Source organism: Hylobates moloch, unplaced genomic scaffold (genome assembly GCF_009828535.3).
Source record: "Hylobates moloch isolate HMO894 unplaced genomic scaffold, HMol_V3 SCAFFOLD_13, whole genome shotgun sequence".
Lineage (NCBI taxonomy): Eukaryota > Metazoa > Chordata > Mammalia > Primates > Hylobatidae > Hylobates > Hylobates moloch.
The window spans coordinates 37,088,355-37,113,988 of NW_026652288.1; the positions used below are offsets into that span (position 1 = coordinate 37,088,355).

The 25,634-nt window shown below is 39.1% G+C and overlaps 2 protein-coding genes across 4 annotated transcripts in view; both read left to right on the forward strand.

Moving 5' to 3' along the window:
* The window catches only part of LOC116480687 (zinc finger protein 780A), an 84,134-nt gene extending 59,179 nt beyond the window's left edge, over positions 1–24,955 (forward strand). The window contains 7 exon segments of the mRNA XM_058427054.1: positions 13,253–13,306; positions 14,784–14,910; positions 16,106–16,201; positions 21,841–23,100; positions 23,357–23,528; positions 23,530–23,702; positions 23,705–24,955. Of these exon segments, the coding sequence (XP_058283037.1) occupies positions 13,253–13,306; positions 14,784–14,910; positions 16,106–16,201; positions 21,841–23,100; positions 23,357–23,528; positions 23,530–23,702; positions 23,705–23,775 (1,953 nt within the window). The 3' untranslated portion in view covers positions 23,776–24,955.
* LOC116480685 (zinc finger protein 780B) overlaps positions 7,130–25,634 on the forward strand; it is a 60,492-nt gene continuing 41,987 nt past the window's right edge. The window contains exons 1-2 of one of the 3 annotated variants that reach the window (XM_058427042.1): positions 7,130–7,184; positions 7,857–7,927. The gene's annotated coding sequence lies outside the window, so the exon portion shown is untranslated. Of the gene's footprint in view, positions 7,568–7,856; positions 7,928–25,634 lie in introns of all 3 variants that reach the window. The other 2 variants (XM_032172928.2, XM_058427041.1) reach the window with 2 other exon arrangements.

Below are 25,634 nucleotides of genomic sequence, written 5' to 3' on the forward strand. Positions count from 1 at the left end.
CTTGTGACAGTTTTTTTACTTAAAGTTTATTTAGTCTCTTATAGGCATAGCTGCCCTTGTTCTCTGTTTTTTTTTTTTTTTTTTTTTTGAGACAGAGTCTCGCTCTCTCACCCAGGCTGGAGCACAGTGGCGCGATCTCGGCTCGCTGCAAGCTCCGCCTCCCGGGTTCACACCATTCTCCTGCCTCAGCCTCTCCGAGTAGCTGGGACTACAGGCGTCTGCCACCATGCCCGGCTAATTTTTTTGTACTTTTAGTAGAGACGGGGTTTCACCATGTTAGCAAAGATGGTCTCGATCTCCTGATCTCGTGATCCGCCCGCCTCGGCCTCCCAAAGTGCTGGGATTACAAGCGTGAGCCACCGCGCCCAGCTGTTCTCTGTTTTTTTCAATTTCAATTAAAAAATTTTAATAGACATGGGTGTTGCTATGTTGCCCAGGCTGACCTTGAACTCCTGAGATCAAGCAATCCTCCCACATCAGACTCCTGAGTAGCTGGGACTACAGGAATATACCACTGCACCCATCAACCACTGGTGTCTTCTGGTTACCATTTCTATGAAATATCTTTTCCAGTTCTTCACTTTCAGCCCATGTGTGTCCTTACAACTGAGTCTGTTGCAGGCAGAATATTATTGGATCTTGTTTTTTTTTTAATCCATTCAACCACTGTATGTGTTTTGATTGGCAAATTTAATCCATTTACATTTGAAGTAATTATTCATTACTACTGCCATTTGTTAATTGTTTTCTAACTATTTTGTAGTTCCTTTGTTCCATTTTTCTCCCTTGCTGTTTTCCTTTGTTATTTGATGATATTTTGTAGTGATATGCTTTGATTCCTTTCTCTTTGTCTTTTTTGGTATTTATTGTAGGTCTTTTTCTTTGTAGTTACTATAAGGATTACCTAAAACATCTTATAATTGTAGTAGCCTATTTTAAGCTGATAACAATTTAACTTCAACTGCATACAAAAATTCTACACTATTTGGCTGGGAGCACTGGCTCACGCCTGTAATCCCAGCACTTTGGGAGGCTGAGGCAGGTGGATCACGAGGTCAGGAGATCGAGATCATCCTGGCTAATGCAGTGAAACCCTGTCTCTACTAAAAATATAAAAAATTATCTGGGCGTGATGGTGGGCACCTGTGGTCCCAGCTACTTGGGAGGCTGAGGCAGGAGAATGGCATGAACCCAGGAGGTGGAGCTTGCAGTGAGCCGAGATTGCACCACTGCACTCCAGCCTGGGCGTCAGAGCGAGACTTTGTCTAAAAAAAAAAAAAAATTCTACACTCTTTCTTCTCTCCCCATATTTTACATTATTGATGTCATAATTTGTACCTTTTTTTTTTTGAGACAGAGTCTCACTCTGTCACCCAGACTGGAGTGCAGTGGCATGATCTCAGCTCACTGCAACCTCTGCCTCCAGGGTTCAAGTGATTCTCCTGCCTCAGTCTCCTGAGTAGCTGGGACTACAGGCAAATGCCACCACGTCCAATTAATTTTTGTATTTTTAGTAGAGAAGGGATTTTACCATGTTGGCCAGGCTGGTCTTGAACTCTTGACCTCAAGTGATCTGCCCGACTCGGCCTCCCAAAGTATAATTTGTATCTTATATATATCATGTACCCATATACAAATTGTAGTTATAGTCATTTTTAATCCTTTTAGCTTTTTTTGTTTTGTTTTGTTTGGGACAGAGTCTCACTGTCACCCAGGCTAAGGTACACTGACATGAGCATAGCTCATCGCAGCCTCAAACTCCTGGGCTCAAGTTATCCTCCTGCCTCAGCCTCCTGAGTAGTTAGGACTACAGCTCTGCACCACCATGCCCAGCTAAATTTTTTTAAATTAAAAAATTTTGTTTTGTTTTGTAGAATTAAGGTGTCACTATGTTGCCCATGCTGGTCTCAACTCCTGGCCTCAAGCAATTCTCCTACACTGGCCTCTCAAAGTTTTGGAATTGCAGGTGTGAGCCACTGCACCTGGCCTGTCTTTTAACTTTTAAATGACCTGTCTTCAAGCTCATTAATTATTCTGCTTGGTTGAGTCTGCTGTTCAAGCATTCTATGGAATTTTTCAATCTGTTACTGTGTTCTTTAGTTCCAGAATTTTTGTTTGCAAAAATTTTCTATGTTTTCTATCTCTTTTTTGAGCTTCTAATTTTGTTCCTATATCATTTTCCTGATTTTGTTTAGTGTTTATCTGTATTCTCTTGTTTGCTCACTGAGTTTCTTTAAAACTGTCATTTTGAATTTTTTGCCAGGCATTTTGTAGATGTTCATTTCTTTAGAGTTGGTTACTGATGGTTTATTTTGATTTGTGTTGGTGTCATGTTTTCTTAATTATTCATGATCTTTGTGAACTTGCTTTGGTGTTGAACATTTGAAGAAGTAGGGATCCCTTCTAGTCTTTACAGACTAGCTTTGGTAGTGAAAGCCCTTCATCAGAGATACTGGGTGGGCTCTATAGAGAAGTTTGTGGGTGGGATTACTGCTGAAGTTATCAGACATGCTGGTCTGGTGCCAGGGTCAACAAGTGGATAGGCCTGAGGACAGTGTCCATGGGAACCAGCCTGAAGTCTGGGTCCACAGAGGTTGACCTGGTGCTGGGATGGTCTGGACATAGGCTCATAATATGCCTTGGTCCTGAGCTCATAGGGGTCAGCCAGCTTCCAGGATCTGCTTGGGTCCACTGGAGCATAGGGTCACAAGAACCAGCCTGGAGCTTGGGTCTGGTCTGGGGCACAGTTGGGTCTGGAGTCCACAGAGGTCAGTCTGAAGCTTGAGGCTGTGGGTGCTGTCCTAGGGATACGGAGGCCAGCCTGGAGCCTGTGTTTTTAGGTGTGGTTCTAAAGCTTTGGTCTCTAGGAGCTGGCCTGGCACTGGGGTCTCCTGGGCCAGGTCTGGATATTGGATGTGGTGGAGTGGTTTTGAACCCTGGGTTTGTTGGAGTGTAGGACCATGGGAGCCAGCTTAGAAACTGGAGCCACAGGGTCTGGGTAGGCTGACAGCCTGTATCCATGGGGGTTATCCTGGAGCTTGAGTCTGTGGGTGCCAGCTTTGTGCCTGGAGCTGAGGCTGCCAACTTGGAGTTTGGGTCAAGGGGGCCAGCTGGTCATTGGGTTTCAGTGGAGTAGTCCTGCTGCCAGGGTCCACAGCAAAGTTGGTGTTCACTTTATTCATCCTCCAACATGGAGGATATCTCTCACCACACTATAATTTCTGGGCTTGGGAGAGTGATGGACTGGGTAATGCAAAACTGTCCTTCTTAGCCTTTTAAATATATCTTTTCCTGTTTCTGTGCTACAGCAAGGTGCTCTATTCTCTTACTTGGATACTTTAGCTCTTGTGAAAGTTTGTTCATGAGTAAACAGATGTTTAAATTGATGTGAGGGCTAAGTGCTGGAAAGTCCCATTCTCCAATTTTGCTGACATCACTCCTATTAAGATTTTCTATTTCTTCTTGAATCAGTGACAGTTTGTGTAAAGAATTGTTCCTCATCACACACTGGGGCCTGTCGGGGGTGGGGGGCTAGGGGAGGGATAGCATTAGGAGAAATACTTAATGTAGACGACAGGTTGATAGGTGCAGCAAACCACCGTGGCACATGTATACCTATGTAACAAACCTGCACATTCTGCACATGTATCCCAGAACCTAAAGTATAATAGTAAATAAATATTCCAAAAAAAGAATTGTTTCTTTCCATTTAGTTTATTTTGTTGGCATACAATTGTTTATAATATTCTTCTATAATTATTTTCATTTCTGTAAGGTTAGGAATGTCTCCACTTTCACCTCTGACTTTAGTAATTTGAGCCTTTACTATTTTTTTCTCAGTCAATCCAGCTAAGATTTTGCCACTTCTTTTGATCTTTTCAAAGAACCATTTTTAATTTTGTAATTTTTCTGTGTTATTTTTCTATTCTCTATTTAACTCCACTCTTATTTTATTTCCTTCCTTTCTTGTCTTTTATTATTATTATTATTATTATCTTTTTGCTATTTTTCATGTTCTAATTCCTAAAGTTGTACAGTTAGGTTGTTGATTTGACATCTTTCTTCTTTTATATAGGCGTGTAGAGCTATAAATTTTTCTCTTAGTAGTAAGCATATCATAAACTTTGGTAACATGTGTTTTTATTTGTATTTATCTAAAATATTTTCTAAATTTTTGTATTCATTCTTTAATCCTTTGGTTGTTTAAGATTGTGTTGGTTTGGCACAAGACAAAGATGTCTTCTCTTACCACTCCTATTCAACATAGAAATTCAACTGAATTTCAGTTATCAGAACTTGCCAACATGAAGACAATGGGATTTAGTCCTACAAATTAAGAGAGAAACTGAATGAATTAAGTCATGAAATATCAAATGGCATACAGGATTTAATTTTGAAATTCTTCAATTTTACTTAGGAATTTCTTCAGCAATGGGAATAGTCTTTTGATGATGCTCCAATTTTTAACTGGATCAATTTGCAATTTGTGTCAGAATGGAGTGCAGTTGAGAAGCCTTATGTTACTGCAGCATCTAAATTTGGCTTAACATTCAAAGGAATCATAAATAGAACCAATATGTTTGCCTTGTAAAAATAATTATCAAAGAAATGTACCCTTCTTAGGGTACAAAAAAGAGATGGCAAAAAAAGAGATGTACCTTGAAGGCAAGATATATTAACTACTAGAATATGAACTGTAATCTAATTTTTCCATATTCAATATTCACAATACTTGTGAGGATATCTTCCATTTCATTGGATATATTCTGAGACTTCTGGTTACCTTAGTATATACAGAGTATATATCTCAATTTCAAAAGTATGATGTTCAGAGAAGAGTCATTTGAAGGTAGCTATAATTTTGAGTTTATTAAACATAAAGTCCAACATTGAAGATTGCATAAAATTTTATCAAAATTTAAAAATAATAGACCACATTGAAAGAAAATACTTAAAAAGAATGGTGATATTGGTTAGGAAATTGATTAAAGTATCAGAATATACTTAAATATAATTATTCTCCTCTTTATTCTAATGTTTAGTCAACATAAATAGCTTAAAAATTTTTTTCCTTACTACAAAATTGTTATTTTGCTTTAATGTATGTATGTTATTGTTTCACCCTTTAGAATATAACAGAATATTATAATTAATACAGGAATTTTTCAAACATTACATAATTTCAATTACCTTAATATTCATACCTTTTCAAATTTGTACTACTTTGGACAATATATTATATACTCAGCTATTATTGATTTCTAATTTAATTCCATTTTTGTCAAAGAACATGCTTTGTATGACTCGAATCCTCTTACATTTATTGAGACTTATTTTATGGCCCAGAATATGGCCTATACTGGTAAGTATACCCTGTCCACATAGATGAATTTTACTGTCATTGAGGAGAGTGTTCTCAAATATAAATGAGATCAAGTAAGTTGATATGTAGCTCAAATCTGCTATACCCTGTTGCTTTTCTGTGTTTGTTCTATCAATTACCAAGAGAGATATATTGAAATATCTGACTATAATTGTGGATCTGTCTCCTTTTCGATCTGACAGATTTTTCTTCCCATACTTAGAAGCTTTGCTTTTAGGAGCAAAATTTATGTTTGTTTTTTTCTACTCTATGAGCTATCTCCTTTATCATTATTATGATATACCCTTCTTTATGCCTGGTAATAGTCTTTGTCTGGAGTCTACTTTGTTTTTAATAAAGCCACTCCAGCTTTCTTTTGACTAGTGTTAGGATGGTGTATATTTTTCCATCCTTTTACTCTTAACCTTTTAGTGCTTTTCATTTAACATATTACCTGTAGGTAGCACCCATTTGGGTCTGACTTTTTATTTATTTATTTAATTACCTTTTTTTAAATTATACTTTAAGTTCTAGGGTACATGTGCACAAAGTGCAGGTTTGTTGCATATGTATACATGTGCCATGTTGGTGTGCTGTACCCATTAACTCGTCATTTACATTAGGTATATCTTCTAATGCTATCCCTCCCCCTCCCCCCACCCCACGACAGGCCCCGGTGTGTGATGTTCCCAACCCTGTGTCCAAGTGTTCTCATTGTTCAATTCTCACCTATGACTGAGAACATGTGGTGTTTGGTTTTCTGTCCTTGTGATAGTTTGCTCAGAATGATGGTTTCCAGCTTCATCCATGTCCCTACAAACGACATGAACTCATCCCTTTAATGGCTGCATAGTATTCCATGGTGTATATGTGCCACATTTTCTTACTCCAGTCTATCACTGATGGACATTTGGGTCTGACTTTTTAAAAAATCCAATCTGACAATCTTTTTAAATTAAGGTGTTTAGACCATTTACATTTAATGTGATTATTGATATGGTTGAGTTAATCATCTTATTTGTTTTCTGTCACAATTCTGGAATGAAAAGACGTTTTGCTCTTTATTATTCCATGTTTCCTCCTTATGTAGCATAGGAAACTAGAAAAATGATTTTGAAAGTTCAATATTGTTAGACTACAACAGTGAAATCAGGCTCTTCCTAGGAAAAGCAAGCCCTTTTTTGCATTTGTTTATACTATTTTAACAAAGTGTTAATTATTCATCCTTCAAGATAAGGCAAGTAATTCTCTGTGTATTTTTATCCGTTTCCATGTCGTCCTGAATCACATTTTTCTCTCCAGATAACAGGAACATTGTGTCGAAGAATCCAGGACATTTGATTCCACACTTCCTCTCCTAGTATATAACCAACCAATTCTTTAGTTCGAGCTTTTCAAATTTATCCTAAGTCCCCTTCAAATAGCACAGAGAAGTGGAAGCCTGTCGCTGGGGTCTGAGACAAAGGAGTTAAAGCACCTACATGTTGACATAATTTTACTTTAAATTCTTCTTTCTTTAAAAGTTCTGCTTATTTGCATTCTCCATGGAGAGAAAAAGTAAGTTATACTGACGCTCCGAGAGGAAAACGCTCCTCTCAGATGGGGATCCTTGCCCATGGCAACAACCTGTGCACCCCGCGGGCTGGAACTCCCACGAATCCACTAGGCTCGGCTCCCTTAGGGGTCAGCCCCCATAGTATGCTGGGATCAACCTGAACGGATCACAGCTCAAGGCTTCTGAGGCTTTTCTGTTCAGGACTGTATTTCCCAGCGGCCACCGCGCCAGTCCACTTCCGGTCTCCGGGGTCGACGACGTAGTGGGGTAAGGTCTTCGCGTCTGAGGAAGAGATCGGTGGCTGCGGGAGGTCTCTGCGGATTGGGGCTCGAGCCTGACTGACCCGACAGTGCGGGTGGGCTAGAGGGAGGCGCTCAGAGTAGGAACTCCGGGGTGCAGACGGGATCTGCCGGATCCCCAGGCGTGCGTGTGCGCGGGTATCAGAGGAGGGGGATTGTGAGATCATGAGTGACGGAGGGGACTGTGTGAGTGTGTGCGTGAGGTTCTATGCACAGGCCCGGGAGGGCGTGTGGACGCAGCGCACTTTGCTGAGTGACACTGTGCCGGTTCCCCTAGGCTCCTGCTGCTTCCTCCCTCTTTTCCCTTCACAGCTGCGGGGACTGCAGCAGAGGGATGGCCCCAGTAGGGAGGTCAGATATTGAGCCGAGGATGAAGCTTTACACAAGAAAGTGCAGAAGTGCCCCCGAGTGTTCCCCAGGAGGGCAGCTACATGTTGAGAACCACAGCGTCCTCAGAGCTCTGTCCCCAGAAACCAGCTCCAAACTGGTTGTACTGGTTGAATCGATTCCTCTTCCTTTTACTTCCGTCCTATTTCGTGTGAAGTGAGGGAAATTGTGGCTACGGAGGGAGGGTGCTTTCAAACTTAGTCTGCGCTCCAAGAAATGCCTGGAGTCTCACGCTTGCCGTATCCTTCTCCAGTCGTATTATTATCCAAAAGAAGGACCTGGAGGAGGATGAGAGCGTTACTGCTGCACACCTAAAAGTCAAGGGTGAGTTTATGCTTTGTATTTGTTCAAGAAATGCGTTTTTGATTTTAGAATACTGAGATTCCCCTTAAATTTTCAGTGAATCTAGGGGGATATGCAAATTGATTCTTGCCCCCTCCTTCACCTTTCCACCTAATAGTCACAAAACAATTTGGCAAATCATTCACACCTTCCTGTGCGCTCTCTTTTTCGAAGCTGGTATAGAAATACACCTCCAGTAGTTAATATTAAAGCTCCATTTTAGACCCATATTTGGGAAGGAGGAGATTAGCGTTTAGGTGGAATCACACACCAGACATCAGTTGGTCTTTACAGACCTCATTTTCAAAACAGGGAAGAATGGAGATGGTTGGATGATCTCCATTAGTCTGTGAGGCATTCAGTAGTGGAAAAGTGACCGCACAGAAATTGGTATCAACAAGAGCCAGGATTTTTCCAGGGAGTCCATGAGATGATATTTGTAATACTTGCCAGATCTCTCTGAGGTTTGGCAGCTCCAGTTGTGTTTTAGGCGTGTATGTGTGTGTGTGTGTGTGTGTGTGTGTGTGTGTGTGGACTGTGAGAGGCAGTACGCTGTTGTGGTTAAAAATAGGGGAGTGGATCCGTAGTATCTGGGTTGGAATGTTGGTTCTGTCATTAGAACGAATTAATATCGTAAAGCCCCTTAGAGCAGTGCTAGGCATATAATAATGTTTAATATGTTTTAACTGTTGTTTTTAAGTCATTCCCCTTGACTCTCTATAGAACAGGAGCATTGGGAATATGTGATTCATTGTGACTGCTGCTTATATATTAAGAAAATGAGTGAGGGGCTCAAATGATCTAGGACAGAAATTCTTTCTTTTTAAATCGACAGATATAATTGTATGTATTTATCATGTGCAACATGATGTTTTATGGTATGTATACCTTGTGGACTGACTAAATCTAGCTAATTAACAATGCATTACCTCACATAGTTATCATTTTTGTGGTGAGAACACTTAATATCCACTCTCCTAGCATTTTTCAAGAACTACAGAATATTGTTATTAATTGTAGATACCGTGTTGCGTAATAGATCTCTTGAACTTATTTCTCTTATCTTCCTGAATTTTTGTATCCTTTGACCAACATTTCCCCAGTCAACACTGCCCTCCTTCCTCCCTCACCCATATTACCCCAGATCTGTAAATACCATTCTACTCTCCACTTCTATGATATCAACTTTTTTAGATTCGGCTGAAGAGTGAGATCATGTGTCTTTCTATGCTTGGCTTACTTCACTTAATATGATGTTCTCCAGGTTCATCCATGCTTTTGCAAATGACAGAATTTCCTGCTTTTTATGGCTAAATAGTATTCCCTTGTGTAAATATACCTGCATATATACCACATTTTCTTTATCCATTCATTCATTGTTAGACACGTAGGTTGATGCCATATCTTGGTTATTGTGAATAGTGCTGCAACAAACATGGGTATGCTGATATCTCTTTGACATACGGATTTCATTTCCTTTGGAAATATATTCCAGTAGTGGGATGGCTGGATCATATGGTAGTTCTGTTTCTAATTTTTTGAGGAACCTCCCTACTGTTTTCCATAATGGCTGTGCCCATCTACATTCTCACCCACAGTGTGTAAGCATTCCCTTTTCTCTACATTCTTGCCAATACTTGTTAACATTTGTCTTTCCAGTAGCCACCCTAACAGGGATGAGGTAATATCTTATTGCGGGTTTAATTTTCATTTCCCTTATGATTAGTGATTTTGAGTATTTTTTCATAAACTGTTGGCCATTTATATGTCTTCTTTTGGGATGTGCCTGTTCAGGTCCTTTGCCCATCTTTTAATCAGATTTTTTTTTGCTGTTGAGTTGTTTGACTTCTGCATATATTTTGGATCTTAATCTCTTATCATATATATGGTTGCAAATATTTTCTCTCATTCTACAAGATGTCTCTTCACTTTGTTGATTGTTTCCTTTTCTGTGCAGAAGCTTTTTAGCTTGATATAATTTAATTCGTTCATTTTTGCTTTTGTTACCTGTGCTTTTGAGGTCATATCCCAAAAAAAATCATTGCTCAGATCAGTTTCACAGAGCTTTCCCCCTATGTTTTCTTCTATTTGTTTCATAGTTTAGGATCTTACATTTAAGTCTTTAATCTGTTTAGAGTTGATTTTTGTATGATGGTTTGAGATAAGGGTCTAATTTCATTTTTCCGCTATGGATACCTACTTTTCACAACAGTATTTTTTGAAGATTCTCTCTTTTCCCCATTGTATGTTCTTGGTACCCTCCTCAAAACTCGGTTGGTTATAAATATATGGATTTATTCGGGCCTCTCTCTTCGTTTCTTTGGTCTGTGTGTCTGTTTTTATGTCAGTACCCTGCTGTTTTGGTTACTATAGCTTTGTAGTATATATTGAAGTCAGATAGTTTGATGCTTCCAACTTTGTTCCTTTTGCTCAAGATTGCTTTGGCTATTTGGGTCTTTTGTGGTTCTATACAAATTTTAGCATTTTTTGTCTTTTCCTATTTCTGTAAGGAATGTAGGACAGAAATTCTTAACCTGAGTTCCTGTGACTCCTTTTATGGTCTCAGGGACCAAAAGCTCTTGAAATAAAATATTGAAGTATTACAGAAATTTATAAATGTGGGTTTTAGCGGGAGAAATAATGTATCATTTCATAAGATTATCAAAAAATTTATGTGACCCATGAGGTTTGGATCCATTGATCTAGATAGAATATTGGTTCTCAGCTGGGGTGATGTTTAGAAGCTTTTGGTTGTCATGCTGTCGGGGAGGGTGCTACTTAGATCTAATGGACAGAGGTCAGGAATGCTGCTAAACATTGTGTTATGCACAGGATACCTCTCCCCACTCTCCCAACTAAGAATTATCCAGCACAATATGTCAGTAGTGCCTAGGGTGGGAAACTGTAGTCTAGAATCAAAAGATTGTGATATCTGGAATGACATTGTAAATGATCTTGTATAAACTAAGTGTCCTATAATACAGAAATCATTAAGCTAATCATAATAGACTCAAGTGATAGAGTATTATGCAGGTAATACAAGGATGTCTATAAGGAATTATGAAAAGAAAAATATTTGATATATCATTAAGCAATATTCATGCTATGAACAATAATACTCAAGAAAATGTTACATGGGGCGGGGTGCGGTGGCTCACACCTGTAATCCCAGCACTTTAGGAGGCTGAGACAGGCAGATCATTTGAGGTCAGGAGTTTGAGACCAGACTTGCCAACATGGTGAAACCTTGTCTCTACTAAAAATACAAAAACCAGCCGAGGGTGGTGGCGGGCGCCTGTAATCCCAGCTACTCAGGAGGCTGAGGCAGGAGAATTGTTTGAACCTGGGAGGCTGAGGTTGCAGTGAGCCGAGATCAGACCACAGCACTCCAGCCTGGGTGACAGAGTGAGACTCCACCCCTGCCCCCCCAAAAGAAATTGTTATATTGTATATGAATCCCATATACTAAGGTAGGGTTTTTGTATAAGAATTCTATAAGAATTCTATCTAAAGGCATTCTATAAGGATTATATCTAAAATAATATTTTAATTGGTTATTTGTTGAAGAAGGGAACCAAGCATGGTGGTGTATATTCCACAAATTTTCTCACATAGTTTGCAAATGCCACTTATCTGCATTGTGTTCATTCAAAGAAGAATCTTGATAATGAGAATATCTAATTATATTGGTGAGATACAGTTAAAGGATATTAGAACTAGCTGATGTTATTTGTTATAGTCACTTTAACCTCTTTTGTTGAATCTCATGACAGGCTCAGGTTTTTTTCCTGATAACTCTGTTTTTATTTTTTACTTCAAAAGTAGTAATAGACTATCATTAATGCATACAAGACATTGGTTGGGGACTTGTAGACAATTTTTTCTAGAGATTGCTCCAACATGCATAGAAAAACATAGACATCTTAGTGTTGGTCAAGAATTGGAAAATAAAGGAAACAAACTCGTTAAGTAAAAACAACAGCTCATTAGAGTATCCTGATTTTTTCCCCCCCAGTTCAAAGGGAGATATCTAAATAAAAAGTGTCTTTCATCTAATTTGGAGAAGTTTCCTCATAGGAAAGAAATGTGTATGTACATTTGTATAGGTCCATATATAGAGATGCATATACACACGTATGTGTGTGTGTGTATATATATATTTATATATATATGTGTGTGTGTGTGTAAATATAACTATATATATATTCCAAGTTAATGCCTGGATGTAGTTACAATTTTTTTTTTTATGTGAAGGCTCTCTCTGTTGCCAGGCTGGAGTGCAGTGGTGCGATCTCAGCTTACTGCAACCTCCGCCTCCTGGGTTCAAGCGATTCTCGTGCCTCAGCCTCCCGAGTAGCTGGGATTACAGGCATGCGCCACCAAACCCAGCTAATTTTTGTATTTTTAGTAGAGACGAGGTATCACCATGTTGGCCAGGGTGGTCTCGATCTCCTGACCTCGTGATCTACCTGCCTCGGCCTCCCAAAGTGCTGGGATTACAGGTGTGAGCCACCGTGCCCGGCCATGAAGTGCTCTTAAGCAAAAAGAAGAAAACGAGCTACAATAGACAGAGGAGAACTCTTAACATGTATATAAGTTTCTAAATTTTTTTCTATTAATGTCTGTTAGTCTTTTTATTAGTATTTCTATATACATATATTTTACAAATGTAATCATATTATCTATCCTGTTTTGTAACCTGATTTTTCTGTTAATCATATATCTTGAACATTTAATATTTACTTTGTATTCTATTAAGTGGATGTTCTGAACTGTATTAACCAACTGGCTTTTGCTGAACTCAGAATGCTGAACACTGCCGGTGCAATTCTGTCTATATCCTTTCCAGTTCTCATGCCTTCCCCCACTGCACCCAATCCTGATTTCACAAAGAGGTTCTGGTTTTGATGATGCGATCCCTTCTCAGCTCTGAAAGGTGGGACTAGGGGAGGAGGATCTGCTAAGGGCAGGATCAGAGGTCCAGTCCTAGGCCAAGATAGGTATCCCAAGAATGGAGGACTGGCTGGAAGCCACAACTTCAAGGCAGAAATGCCTGTGCTTGGCATTCATGCTTCTGCCACAGGTTCCCTGGGATGCAGGCAAGAGCTTGGTTTCATCCCTACTCCACCCGTTCACTGCCAGTTTATTTGTGAGAGAATGTGTGTGGGGACAAGGGGAGTGATGGGAGGGGGTGGAAGTGTGTGTGTTAGCAGGAGTAGTTGAGAAGTAGGAATGGAGGATAAAATAGTTATTTGCTTTTGAGACACAGCTTTAATTATGGCCTTTTTTGTTGTTGTTGTTTTCCAGGGAAGAAGCCCGAGGAAGATTGACCAATTTTGTAATTCTAGAAACATGGTCCATGTAAGTTGGTGTTTCTCTCTTTTCCTTGAAATATGGTGACTTTCATGTTAGGTGACTGTTGTTATTTAACCTGAAGCTTCTTACCTAGCATCCATGATCTTACACCCCAGTTTGTCCCATTACAGTGAAGGTTGGTGACCAAAAAAAAAAAAAAAAGTCAGTGCTCTTCCTATTTGTACCTCTGTTTCCTACTGGCTTTGATGTTTTCTTTGAAAAAGTTATTCAGTCTGTGCTCTGTGCTCAGACCTTGGTCAGGAAGAATATTGGAACAGTAGAGGAATCAGTCCCCACAGGGAAACAGGGTCTTATGGGTTTGATAAGTTACAGATGATTGACCATACTTGGGAACACTTGGAAACTTCACAGACTAGAGCCTTCCAGGTAGCTAAGGTAGAATTCCATAGTGAGTGGCCTCAGTCTGCAAGTGTGACAAGGTGATCTGCTTTATGAGGCTTTTAGGAAAATGATCGGTGAGGACAGTGGGCAGTAACAGGGAGCAGATAATTCAGGGCATGAATGATAGGTGATTGCAGATTCTCTGGCTGGACGTGGTGGCTCACGCATGCAATCCCAGCCCTTTGGGAGGCCAAGGCGGGTGGTGGATCACTTGAGGTCAGGAGTTTGAGACCAGCGTGGCCAACATGGTGAAACCCCATCTCTAAAAAAATTAGCCTGTTGTGGTGGTGCGCACCTGTAATCCCAGCTACACAGGAGGCTGAGGCAGGAGAATCGCTTGAACCTGGGAGGTGGAGGTTGCAGTGAGCCACGATCGTGCCACTGCACTCCAGCCTGGGTAACAGAGTGAAACTCTGTCTCAGAAAAAAAAAAAAAAATTATCAGAATTGAGGAAATCCTTAGAGGCCCTGGCCGTCCTCAACGTATAAATAGAAAAAAATGAATAAATCTAATATATCAGTTGTATTGACTTTCATGCAGCTTATAAAAATCATTTGTCATGACAAGAAAAAATACTTTTGCTATCATCTCATACCATAATGAACTTGAGGATTAAGAACATTCTTCAATTGTACGCCACCTTTTTTTTTTTTCTCTGAGACAGTCTTGCTCTGTGGCCCAGGCTGGAGTGCAGTGGCGTGATCACAGTTCACTATAGCCTTGAACTCCTGGGCTCAAGCGATACTCCTACCTCAGCCTCCCAAGTAGCTGGGACTACAGGTATGTGATACCACACACAGTTACTTATTTAATTTTTGCAGAGACGGGATATCGTTATGTTGCCCAGGCTGGTCTCAAATTTCTAGGCTCAAGCAATCCTCCTATCTCTGTTTCCCAAAGTGCTGGGACTATAGGCATGAGCCACCATACTCAGCCAGCAGGAGGCTTCTTGAAGAATGTGCAGGCACTCTCTGAATTTCCATATTGCTTTTTTCTTACAGTACACTCCTTCACTTCCTCTCCTTTCATCTTGAAACAGCTTTCTTCGATTTCACCATAATACATGTGTTTGTGGTTTCAGGGATCAGTGACATTCAGGGATGTGGCCATTGACTTCTCTCAGGAGGAGTGGGAGTGCCTGCAGCCCGCTCAGAGGACCTTGTACAGGGATGTGATGTTGGAGAACTACAGCCACCTGATCTCACTGGGTAAGGTCATTGGTCCCAGCTATTTTTATATCGGTTTTCTGGAATATCAGCTTTCTTCACCGTGAATTTCAGGGCTATCTTTTAAGAGGTGGCTGAATTCCTTCTTCTTGTTCCCAAAGGAATGGATTAAGATTTGTTGGGTTGAAAACAGGCACCTCCCTGGAGCCCCTGCATCTTGCCTACTCCACAGTGGCCTCCTTCGTTACGCTGGTCCTCTCTGTAATTGCCTGTCTCTTCATGACCATGGGGCTGAATTTGAAATCTTGTACATTCATTGAAAGATACTGTCTAAGAACCAGGTTTCATATTATGTTTGATCTCAGATTTACTGTAGATTTTCTGTTTGTTGGTTTGTTTTTGTTTTTCTAACCCACCTGTAAGGAGAAGAGTGTCTTGAATTTTTCTATCAGAGAAGCCTCTGTGATCACTGGGAGGTTGAGGCTGCAGTGAGCTGTACCCATCACTGCACTCCAGCCTGGGCAATAGACCGAGACCCTGTCTCAAAACCAAAAACAAACAAACAAAAATGTCTGTTATTTACATATACTGATTGGGTTGACAGAAATTCATTTAACACTAAAGTGAATGCATTTCATTTCCTTCAATAAACATTCTGTTGTTTTGTAGTTGAAAGTTTCAGACCACTGAGTTTATGTATTTTCATTGAGTGAGTATACTTAGTGAGCTGTAAATGTCTAAGGATGCAAAATAAATGACAATAATAAACAATAATTTTTGACTTTGTGCTACTGTATATCAGGCAATGTTAGAAGTATTTTGCATATATATAACTTATTTTGTCTTAGTATCAATCCTATAAAATAGGCATTGTATCATCCCCATTTTAGAGTTGGGAAAACTGAAGGACAGAGTTTAAGTGACTTACCTGAGGTCATACTGCTAGTGAGTAGCAGAGACAGGATTTGAACCTGGCAGTCTGGTTTGAAGTTTCCTGCTGTCAACCATTCAGTTATACCTCTTTTCGAGGGATAAGATTCTGAGTTTAAATGAAAGAAAGTCCTTTTCTAACATAGTTAGAAAAGAGTTCTCTCACTCAACCTCTCACTCTTGTCTGAAGTCTCTTCTCAATATTGTTTTGACTTGTAATTTATTGTAAGTTTAAGCAAGTCACAAAGATTTGAAAAAAAAAATTTTGTATTAAAAAAATTCTACATGTGTCATTTCTTTTAAGCAGGAAGTTCCATTTCTAAACCAGATGTGATTACGTTACTAGAGCAAGAGAAAGAGCCCTGGATGGTTGTAAGGAAAGAAACAAACAGACGGTATCCAGGTAAGTGAGGGTAAATCAGGCGGGGGGAAGCCATCATTGTCCCAGATGGCCATGTGCTCAGAGAGGAGTCACACCCTTGAGATGTGGTTTGAAAAGCTTTCTTCAACGACCCAAGTCCTGTTGGATAAAAATGCCCAAGACCTGGGAAGGAAACAAAGATGATAGTAGAAGCCATCACCAAGGAACTTCATCATTTACTAATCACCTAATTTCTGTTCTCTTATTTCCTTCCCCTTTTAGTGGAGCAGTGGAGTAAGTTCCCTCTTTTTTTCCCAGTGTAAACCTTTTTTTTTTTTTTTTTTTAAGATGGAATCTTGCTCTGTCCTGCAGTGTGGAGTGCAGTGATGTGATCTTGGCTCACTGCAACCTCTGTCTCTTGGGTTCAAGCAATTCTCATGCCTCAGCTTCTCAAGTAGCTGGGATGATGGGCGCCCACCTCCACCCCTGGCTAATTTTTGTGTTTTTAGTAGAGATGGAGTTTCACCATGTTGGCCAGGTTGTTCTTGAACTCCTGACCTCAGGTAATCTGCCCGCCTTGGCCTCCCAAAGCCCTGGGATTACAGGTGTGAGTCATTGTGCCCAGCCCATTTGCCAACTTTTTAATTGGATTTTTTTTTTTTTTTTTTTTTTGCTGTTATTTGAGTCTCTTGTCAGATAAATAGTTTGCAAATAATTTCTCTCATTTAATTTTGTCTATTCCCTCTGATGATAGTTTCCTTTGCTCTGCAGAAGCGTTTAGTTTAATATAGTCCCATTTGTCTATTTTTGTTTTTGCTGCCTATGCTTTTGCAGTGTTAACCAGAGAATTTTTGCCTAGGTCAATGTCCTGAAGCACTTCCTTTATGTTTTCTTTTAGTTGTTTTATAGTTTTGAGTCTTAAATTTAAATCTTTAATCCATTTCCAGTTGATTTTTGTATACGGTGAGACATAGGGGTCTGGTTTCATTCTGTCGCATATGGATATCCAGTTGTTCCAGCACCATTTATTTATTTATTTTTAATTATTATTTTCCAACTTTTATTTTAGGTCCAAGGGGTACATAAGTGGGTTCGTTATATGGGTAAATTGCATGTTTTGGTGGGTTTGGTGTACAGATTATTTCACCACCCAGGTAATAAGCATAGTACCCAATAGGTAGTTTTTGGATCTTTGTCCTCCCACCCTCTGCTCTCAAGTAGGCCCTGATGTCTGTTTTTCTGTTCTGTGTGTCCATGTGTACTCAGTGTTTAGCTCCCATTTATAAGTGAGAATATGTAGTATTTGGTTTTCTGTTCCTTTATTAATTTGCTTAGGATAATGGCATCCAGTGCCATCCATATTGCTACACATAATCTTGTTCTTTTTTATGGTTGTGTAGTATTCCTTGGTGTATATGTACCACATTTTCTTTATCCAGGTAACCATTGATAGACATTTAGGTTGATTCCATGTCTTTGCTATTATGAATAGTACTACAATAAACATAGACATTCATGTGACTAGGTTAGAACTATTTTCTTTTTTTTTGTTTCTTCCTTGTCTGGTTTTGGTTTCATGGTATGCCAGCTTCATAGAAAGAGTTAAGGAGAATTCCCTTCTCTGAAATTTTTTGGAATAGTTTGAGGAGAATTGGTATATTAGTTCTTTGAGAGTTTGGTAGATAGAATTCAGCAGTAAAGCCATCAGTCCTGGAGTTTTCTTTTTTGGGCGACATTTTATTACTGATTCAATCTCATTACTCATTATCGGTCTGTTCAGCTTTTCTATTTCAATGATCTTTTCTGTTTCTGTGGTGTCAGTGGTAATATCTCCTTTTTTATTTCTGATTTTGCTTATTTCTTCTCTTTTCTTCTTGGTTAGTCTAGCTAGTGGTTTATTAATTTTATTTATGTTTTTTAAAAAACAACTTTTCATTTCATTGATCTTTTGTATTATTTAGCCTGTATTTTATTTAGTTCTGCCCTGATTTCATTAGATTGTTTATTTGAAATGTTTCTACTTTTTCAATGTAGGTGCTTATTGCCATCAACTTCGCTCTTAGCAGTGCTTTTGCTGTATCCCATAGGTTTTGGTGTGTTGTATTCTGATTTTCATGTGTTTCAAGAAATTTTTTAATTTCCTCCTTAATTTCTTTCTTGACCCAGTGGTTATGTAGGAGCAGGTTGTTTAATTTCCATGTGTTGTACAGTTTCCAAAGTTCCCCTTGTTACTGATTTCTTGTTCTATTCCATGTCTGAGAAGAGACTTGATATAATTTTGGTTTTGAAGAATTTGTTAAGAATTGCATCCTAACATATGGTCTATCCTAGAGAATGTTCTGTGTGCTAATAAGAAAATGTGTATTCTGTAGCTATTTGATGAAATGTTCAGTAGATGTCTGTTAGGCCTGTTTTGTCTAATGTGAAGTTTAAATCCAATGTTCCTTGTTAATTTTCTATCTAGATGATCTGTCTAATTCAGAGTGGGGTGTTGAAATCCCCAACGATTATTGCACTGGAGTACATCTCTCTCCCTTTTGATCTAATAATATTCACCTTATATATCTGGGTGTTCTGGTGTTGGGATTATAGTATGTTTAGAATTATTATATCCTCTTACAGAATTGATTGCTTTATCGTTATACAGTGATCTTCTTTGTCTCTTTTTTGCCGCTTTTGACTTAAAATCTTTGTCTGATATAAATATAGCTATTCCTGCTCACTTTTGGTTTCCATTTGCATGGAATATCTTTTACCATTCCTTTACTTTCAATCCATATGTGTCTTTACCAGCGAGATGAGTCTGTTGGCAGCATATAATTGGGTCACTTTTTAAAAAATCCATTCCATCTATATCTTTTAGATGAAAAGTTTAATCCATTTACATTCAGTGTGATTACTGATGTGTGAGGGCTTATTCTTGTCATTTTATTAATTGATTTCTAGTTGATTTGTATATCCTTTGTTCCTTTTTTTCTCTTTTATTTTTTATCATTGTGATTTGGTTGTTTTCTATAGGGGTAACATTTGAATTCTTTCTGCTTATTTGTGTGTTTGCTGTGTCAGTGGGTTTTATAATTTTGTGTGTTTTCACAATGGTAGATATTCTTTCACTACTAGGTGTAGGACTCTTAAGCATATCTTGTAGAGCTGGTCTGCCCTCAGCTTTTGTCTGGGAAAGATTACTTCTTCTTCATTTATGTTTTATAATTTGCTGAGGATAGTATCCTTGACTGGCAAGTTTTTTCTTTCAACACTTTGAATATATCATTTCATTCTCTCTCATTTCTTTCTGTTGAGAAATCTGCTGTTCGGCTGATGAGAGTTCCCTTGTAAGTGACTAGATGCTTTTCTCTTGCTGTTTTTAGTATTGTCTCTTTGTCTTTGACTTGTATTTTGACCATAATGTGCCATGGAGAAGATCTTTTTGTGTTGTTATCTATTTGGGTATCTTTGAGCTTTGTGTATCTGGATGTCTACATCTCTTGCTAGAAATGGAAAGTTTCCAGCTGTTATTTCATTAAAGAGATTTTCTTTCCTTTATTTTTTCTCTTCATCTCTGGGACCTCAAAATTTCAAATATTTGGTTGTTTTATGATGTCCCATATAGGGTCTTTGTTTCTTCTTCCTTTTTTGTTTTTCTATTTTTTGTCTGACTGGGTTATTTCAAAAGAATTAGCTTTATGTTCTGAGAGTCTTCTACTTGATCTAGTCTGTTGTTGAAGATTTTGAATGTATTTTATATTTTATTCAATGAATTACTCAGTTTCAGAATTTCTGTTTGGTTCTTTTTTATAATGAAATTGATAAATTTCTTCCTATCCTGAGGGTTTTTTTTTTTTTTTCTGATTTCTTTGTATTGTTCTTCCAAATTCTCTTGTATCTCACTTAGCTTCTTTAATATAATTATTTTGAATTCTTTTGCTAGGATATAGCATTTTTCCCCCATTGGAATGTTTCTGGAGAATTATTATGTTCCTGTGGAGATGTCATGTTTCCTTCTTTTTTTTTTTTTTGTTATTTCCTGTATTTATTCTCATTTTTTTGAATTTGCTTTTGTAGGGGAGGCTTTTTTCCTAAAGATGTATCTGTGGTTAATAGGTTTGGATAGGGCATTTTTGCTTTGATTCTGGGTGTGTGCAGTAGTGTTATGTTTTTTTTTTTTTTGGCTGTAAACAGTGTCATTGGTGTCTGATTTCTTCATTGGCTTTGGTTGTGATGGTTAGTGGAGGGTATGGTGAAGTTTTATTGGGGATGAGGAGTGATACAGTTTAGATATTTTCCTCTCTAAATCTGACGTTGAAATGTAATCCCCAGTGTTGGAGATGGGGCCTGGTGGAAGGTAATTGGATCATGGAAGTTGATTTCTCATGAGTGGCTTAGCACCATCCCCTTGGTGCTATCCTCACAATAGTAAGTGAGTTCTTGCAAGACCTGGTTGTTTAAAAGTATATGGCACTTCTCCTTGTTCTCTCTCTTGCTCCTTCTCTTGCTGTGTGACATTTTTTGTCCTGCATTGCCTTCTTTTATGAGTAAAAGCCCCCTGAGGCCTCCCCAGAAGCTGAGCAGATGCCAGTGCCATGCTTGTACAACCTGCAGAACCATGAGCCAGTTAATACTCATTTTTTCATAAATTACCCAGTCTCAGGTATTCCTTTAATGCAAGAATGGCCTAGCGCAAGGACACTAGGTAGGCAAGTCCTTGGGCTCTGGTGGTGGCAGTGGCAGTCCAGACATGCCTGTTTTGAGGCCCCAGGGTAGTGTATGCTGGTACTAGTATTAGTGTGTCTAGGCACATTGATTCTTTGGCCTCCTCATAGTTTGGATGGTGCTGGCAATGGTAGTGGTATGATGGGTAGGTGGATGGGTTCTTGGACTCTTGGGCAGCAAGCGTGACATGGGTGATGGTAGTAGTAGTGAACAGGACAACCTTCTGGCTCCCAAGCAGTAAGTGCTTGGTGTTGGAGGTGACTGTGATGGGCTGGGTGGGCCAGTCCCCAGAACTTCCGGTTGTGAGTACAGGTGGGTGCCGGTTGTGGAGGTAGCAGCAGGTTGTATGGGTCCGACCTCAGGCCTCTGTGATGAGTGCTTAGGTAGCAAAGGTGGTAGATGGATCAGGGTGATCTCCAGGTCCCCAGATGGTGTGCTTGGGGACTTAGGCACAGAGCTGGCTCTGGTGGACTTGACCTTAGGCCCCCCAGTTGTATGTGCTAGTTCTTGTGTTAAGCAGGGATGGGGTGATCCCCAGGCCCCTGGCAGAATGCTGCTGTTGATTTTCTTTTCCAATGTGAGTTGAAATTTTCTTGTATATGCCAGTATATTTGGATTGTATCCTGGACATTCTAATTACTGTCTATGAAGCTATGGGTCTCATGGTCTTAAGTCCTATATAACATATGAGTATGTTTCAACCGATAGTCAACCTAGTTAGGTTCAACCTTCTGTGGTTCATTTTACAATTTTTACATGTACATAACCAGGCTGGTTCAGGTGTGCATTTGCTTCCACTGGAAACGGAAGTGATATGAGAAAGGTTCTATCTACCAACTTTGTTGGTTTTGGCTAATAAAACCAATATAGGTTTTATTGGTTTGAATTGATGGTTTCAGTTGATGAAAGGACTTTGTATGCATGTGTGTTATAGGAAAATAAAATAGGTTTGCTTTCTTCATTTCTTTCAGATTTGGAGTCAAAATATGGACCTGAGAAAATATCTCCAGAAAATGATACCTCTGAAGTAAATTTACCTGAACAGGTTATAAAGCAAATAAGTACAACTCTTGGCCTTGAGGCCTTTTATTTTAGAAATGACTCAGAATATAGAAGATTTGAGGGACTACAGGGATATCAAGAAAGACATATCAATCAAAAGATGATCAGCTATGAAAAACTGTCTACTTATACTCCTCATGCTTCTCTTATTTGCAATACACATAAACCGTATGAATGTAAGGAATGTGGGAAATACTTTAGTCGTAGTGCAAATCTTATTCAGCATCAGAGTATTCATACTGGAGAGAAACCCTTTGAATGTAAGGAGTGTGGGAAAGCCTTTCGACTTCACATACAATTTACTCGACATCAGAAATTTCATACTGGTGAGAAACCTTTTGAATGTAACGAATGTGGAAAGGCCTTTAGTCTTCTTACCCTGCTTAATCGCCATAAGAACATTCACACAGGTGAGAAACTGTTTGAATGTAAGGAATGTGGGAAGTCCTTTAATCGTAGTTCAAACCTTGTTCAACATCAGAGTATTCATTCTGGTGTAAAACCATATGAATGTAAGGAGTGTGGGAAAGGCTTTAATCGTGGTGCACACCTTATTCAGCATCAGAAAATTCATTCCAATGAGAAACCTTTTGTATGTAGGGAATGTGAGATGGCCTTTAGATATCATTGCCAACTTATTGAACATTCTCGAATTCATACTGGTGACAAGCCATTTGAATGTCAAGACTGTGGGAAGGCCTTCAATCGTGGCTCAAGCCTTGTTCAACATCAGAGTATTCACACTGGTGAGAAGCCCCATGAATGTAAGGAGTGTGGGAAGGCTTTTAGACTTTACCTACAACTTTCCCAACATCAGAAAACTCACACAGGTGAGAAACCATTTGAATGTAAGGAATGTGGGAAATTCTTTCGTCGTGGTTCAAATCTTAATCAACATCGAAGTATTCATACCGGAAAGAAACCCTTTGAATGTAAGGAATGTGGGAAAGCCTTTCGACTTCATATGCACCTTATTCGACATCAGAAATTGCATACTGGTGAGAAACCCTTCGAATGTAAGGAGTGTGGGAAAGCCTTTCGACTTCATATGCAACTTGTTCGACATCAGAAATTGCATACTGGTGAGAAACCCTTTGAATGCAAGGAATGTGGAAAGATTTTTAGTCTTCCCACCCAGCTTAATCGCCATAAGAACATTCACACAGGTGAGAAGCTATCTTGAATGTAAGGAATGTGGAAAGTCCTTTAATGGTGTCTCAAACCATGTTCAACATCAGAGTATTCATGCTGGTGTAAAACCATGTGAATGTAAGGGGTGTGGGAAAGGCTTCAGTTGTGGTTCAAACCTTACTCAGCATCAGAAAATTCATTCCAGTGAGAAACTCTTTGTATGCAAGAGTGGAGGAAGACCTTTAGATATCATTACCAACTTATTTAACATTACCGAATTCATATTGGTAAAAAAAAAACCCTTTGAATGTAAAGAATGTGGAAAGGCCTTCAGTTTTCTGACACAGCTTGCTGGACTTCAGGTCATTCATACTGGCGAGAAGCCATTTGAATTTGAGAAATGTGGGAAGGCCTTCAGTAGTGGCTCAAACCTTATTCAACATCACAGTATTCATACTGGTGAGAAACTATGAATGTAAGGAGGGTGGGAAAACTTTCAGATTTAGTTTGGTCCTGACTGCACATCAAAGAATTCATACTGGTATGAAACCCTGTGAATGTACAGAATGTGGGAAGACCTTTAGTTGTAGCTCAAACATTGTTCAACATGTTAAAATTCATACTGGTGAGAAACCCTATAATATAAGGAATGTGGGAAAGCATTTACTGTGGATGATCAGCTGTCTCAACATCAGAAAATTCATAATAGTTAAAAATTTTGTGACTATAAGGAGTGTGGACAAGGCTTCACTGTGTATGAAAAATTTACTCAACACCAGAGAGCTCATATTGATGAGAAATCTTGTGAACATAAAAGAATGTGTGAAGAACTTTCATCATGGCCTGGGATTTGCTCAACTTCTGAGTATTCATACTTCCGAGAAATCTTTGAGTATAAGGAATGTGGGGCGTTTTATAGCCACACTAAATACCTTAGAGTTCGGAGAAGATAATTCTTGTGAGAAAGTCTTTGAGTGAGGAATATAGGGTAGTTGTCATGTTCACAATATACTCCCTATGAAATAATTTACCAGATACGGGCATACCTCGCTGAATTGTGCATTGCAGTTATTGTGTTTTATACAAACTGAAGGTTTGTGGCAACCCTGTGGAAAGCAAGACGATCAGGCCCATTTTCCCAACATCATTTGTGCATTTCATGTCTTTATGTCACATTTTGGTAATTCTCAGAATATTTCAAACTTTTTCATTGTTATATATCTATCATGGTGATCAATGACCAGTGATTTTTGATGTTACTATTGTAATTGCTTTGGGATACCACAAATCCTGCCCATAAAAGATGGTAAACCTAGTTGATACTTGTTGTGGGTTTTGAAAGAATAGTCAAATATACAATCATACACCCCAACCTAGATTCAAAATTGTTAACAATTTGCACTTTTATTTTCTGTATATTTGTTGTACCATTGAGAATAAGTTTTAGACATCATGATACTTTACCCTTTATTTAATCAACATGTGTATCAACCAAACATAAATACAATATCATATAGCCATTGTACCATAATTACCCTTAAGGAAAGTATTCATAATTCTGTAATATCATTCCGTTTTCAGATTTCTTCATTGGCTTCCAAACCATCTTTTACAGCTATTCATATTCAAAGGAGAATCCATTGCAGAATCTGCATTGCATTTGGTTATCTCTCTTTAGTATGTTGTAGCCTGGAAATCCTATGAATGTAGGCTCTCGAATTTTGGTAGGTATTAGAATCAACAGTGGAACTTAGTAAAGCTACAGAGGCTTAAGCCCTAGCTTATAAGTCTGGGCCTCTCTGTTTTTTATTATTTCTCCAGGTGATTGTGATACCAACCAGAGTTAGAGAGCCACTGACCTAGAACATTTCTCCTCATTCTTTTTTTTTTTTTTTTTTTTTTTTTTTTTTTTGCAGTTGCAAGATTTAATAGAGTGAAAACAGAGCTCCCATACAAAGGGAGGGGACCCAAAGAGGGTAGCCGTTGCCAGCTGGAATGCCTGGGTTTATATCCTGATCATTGTCCCTCCCGCTGTGCTCTCAGGCAATAGATGATTGGCTATTTCTTTACCTCCTGTTTTTGCCTAATTAGCATTTTAGTGTGCTCTCTTTCCTACCTGATTGGTCGGGTGTGAGCTAAGTTGCAAGCCCTGTGTTTAAAGGTAGATGTGGCCACCTTCCCAGCTAGGCTTAGGGATTCTTAATCGGCCTAGGAAATCCAGCTAGTCCTGTCTCTCAGTCCCCCCTCTCAACAGGAAAACCCAAGTGCTATTGGGGAGGTTGGCCAACAACCACTCTAATTGCTTTCTGCTGAATTGGGGTGTAGTAGAGGTTGTGCAGTTGAGATTTCCTCGGGAGAGGTGGCTTCGATGTCATTAACATTGCAGCATGGGCTAGCAGGGCGGTGCAGGGGTCCATGGTAGATTTTAGTCATGGACTGCATCTGGGGCTCCATTTGAAGAACTATTTGTAGCTTTACAGCTTTGATTCTGGAAAAGACAAATTTAACAAGGAGGTTAAAGATACAGGGATTGAAATGTATGGCCTGCAGTGCAGGGGATTATTTCTTTGGC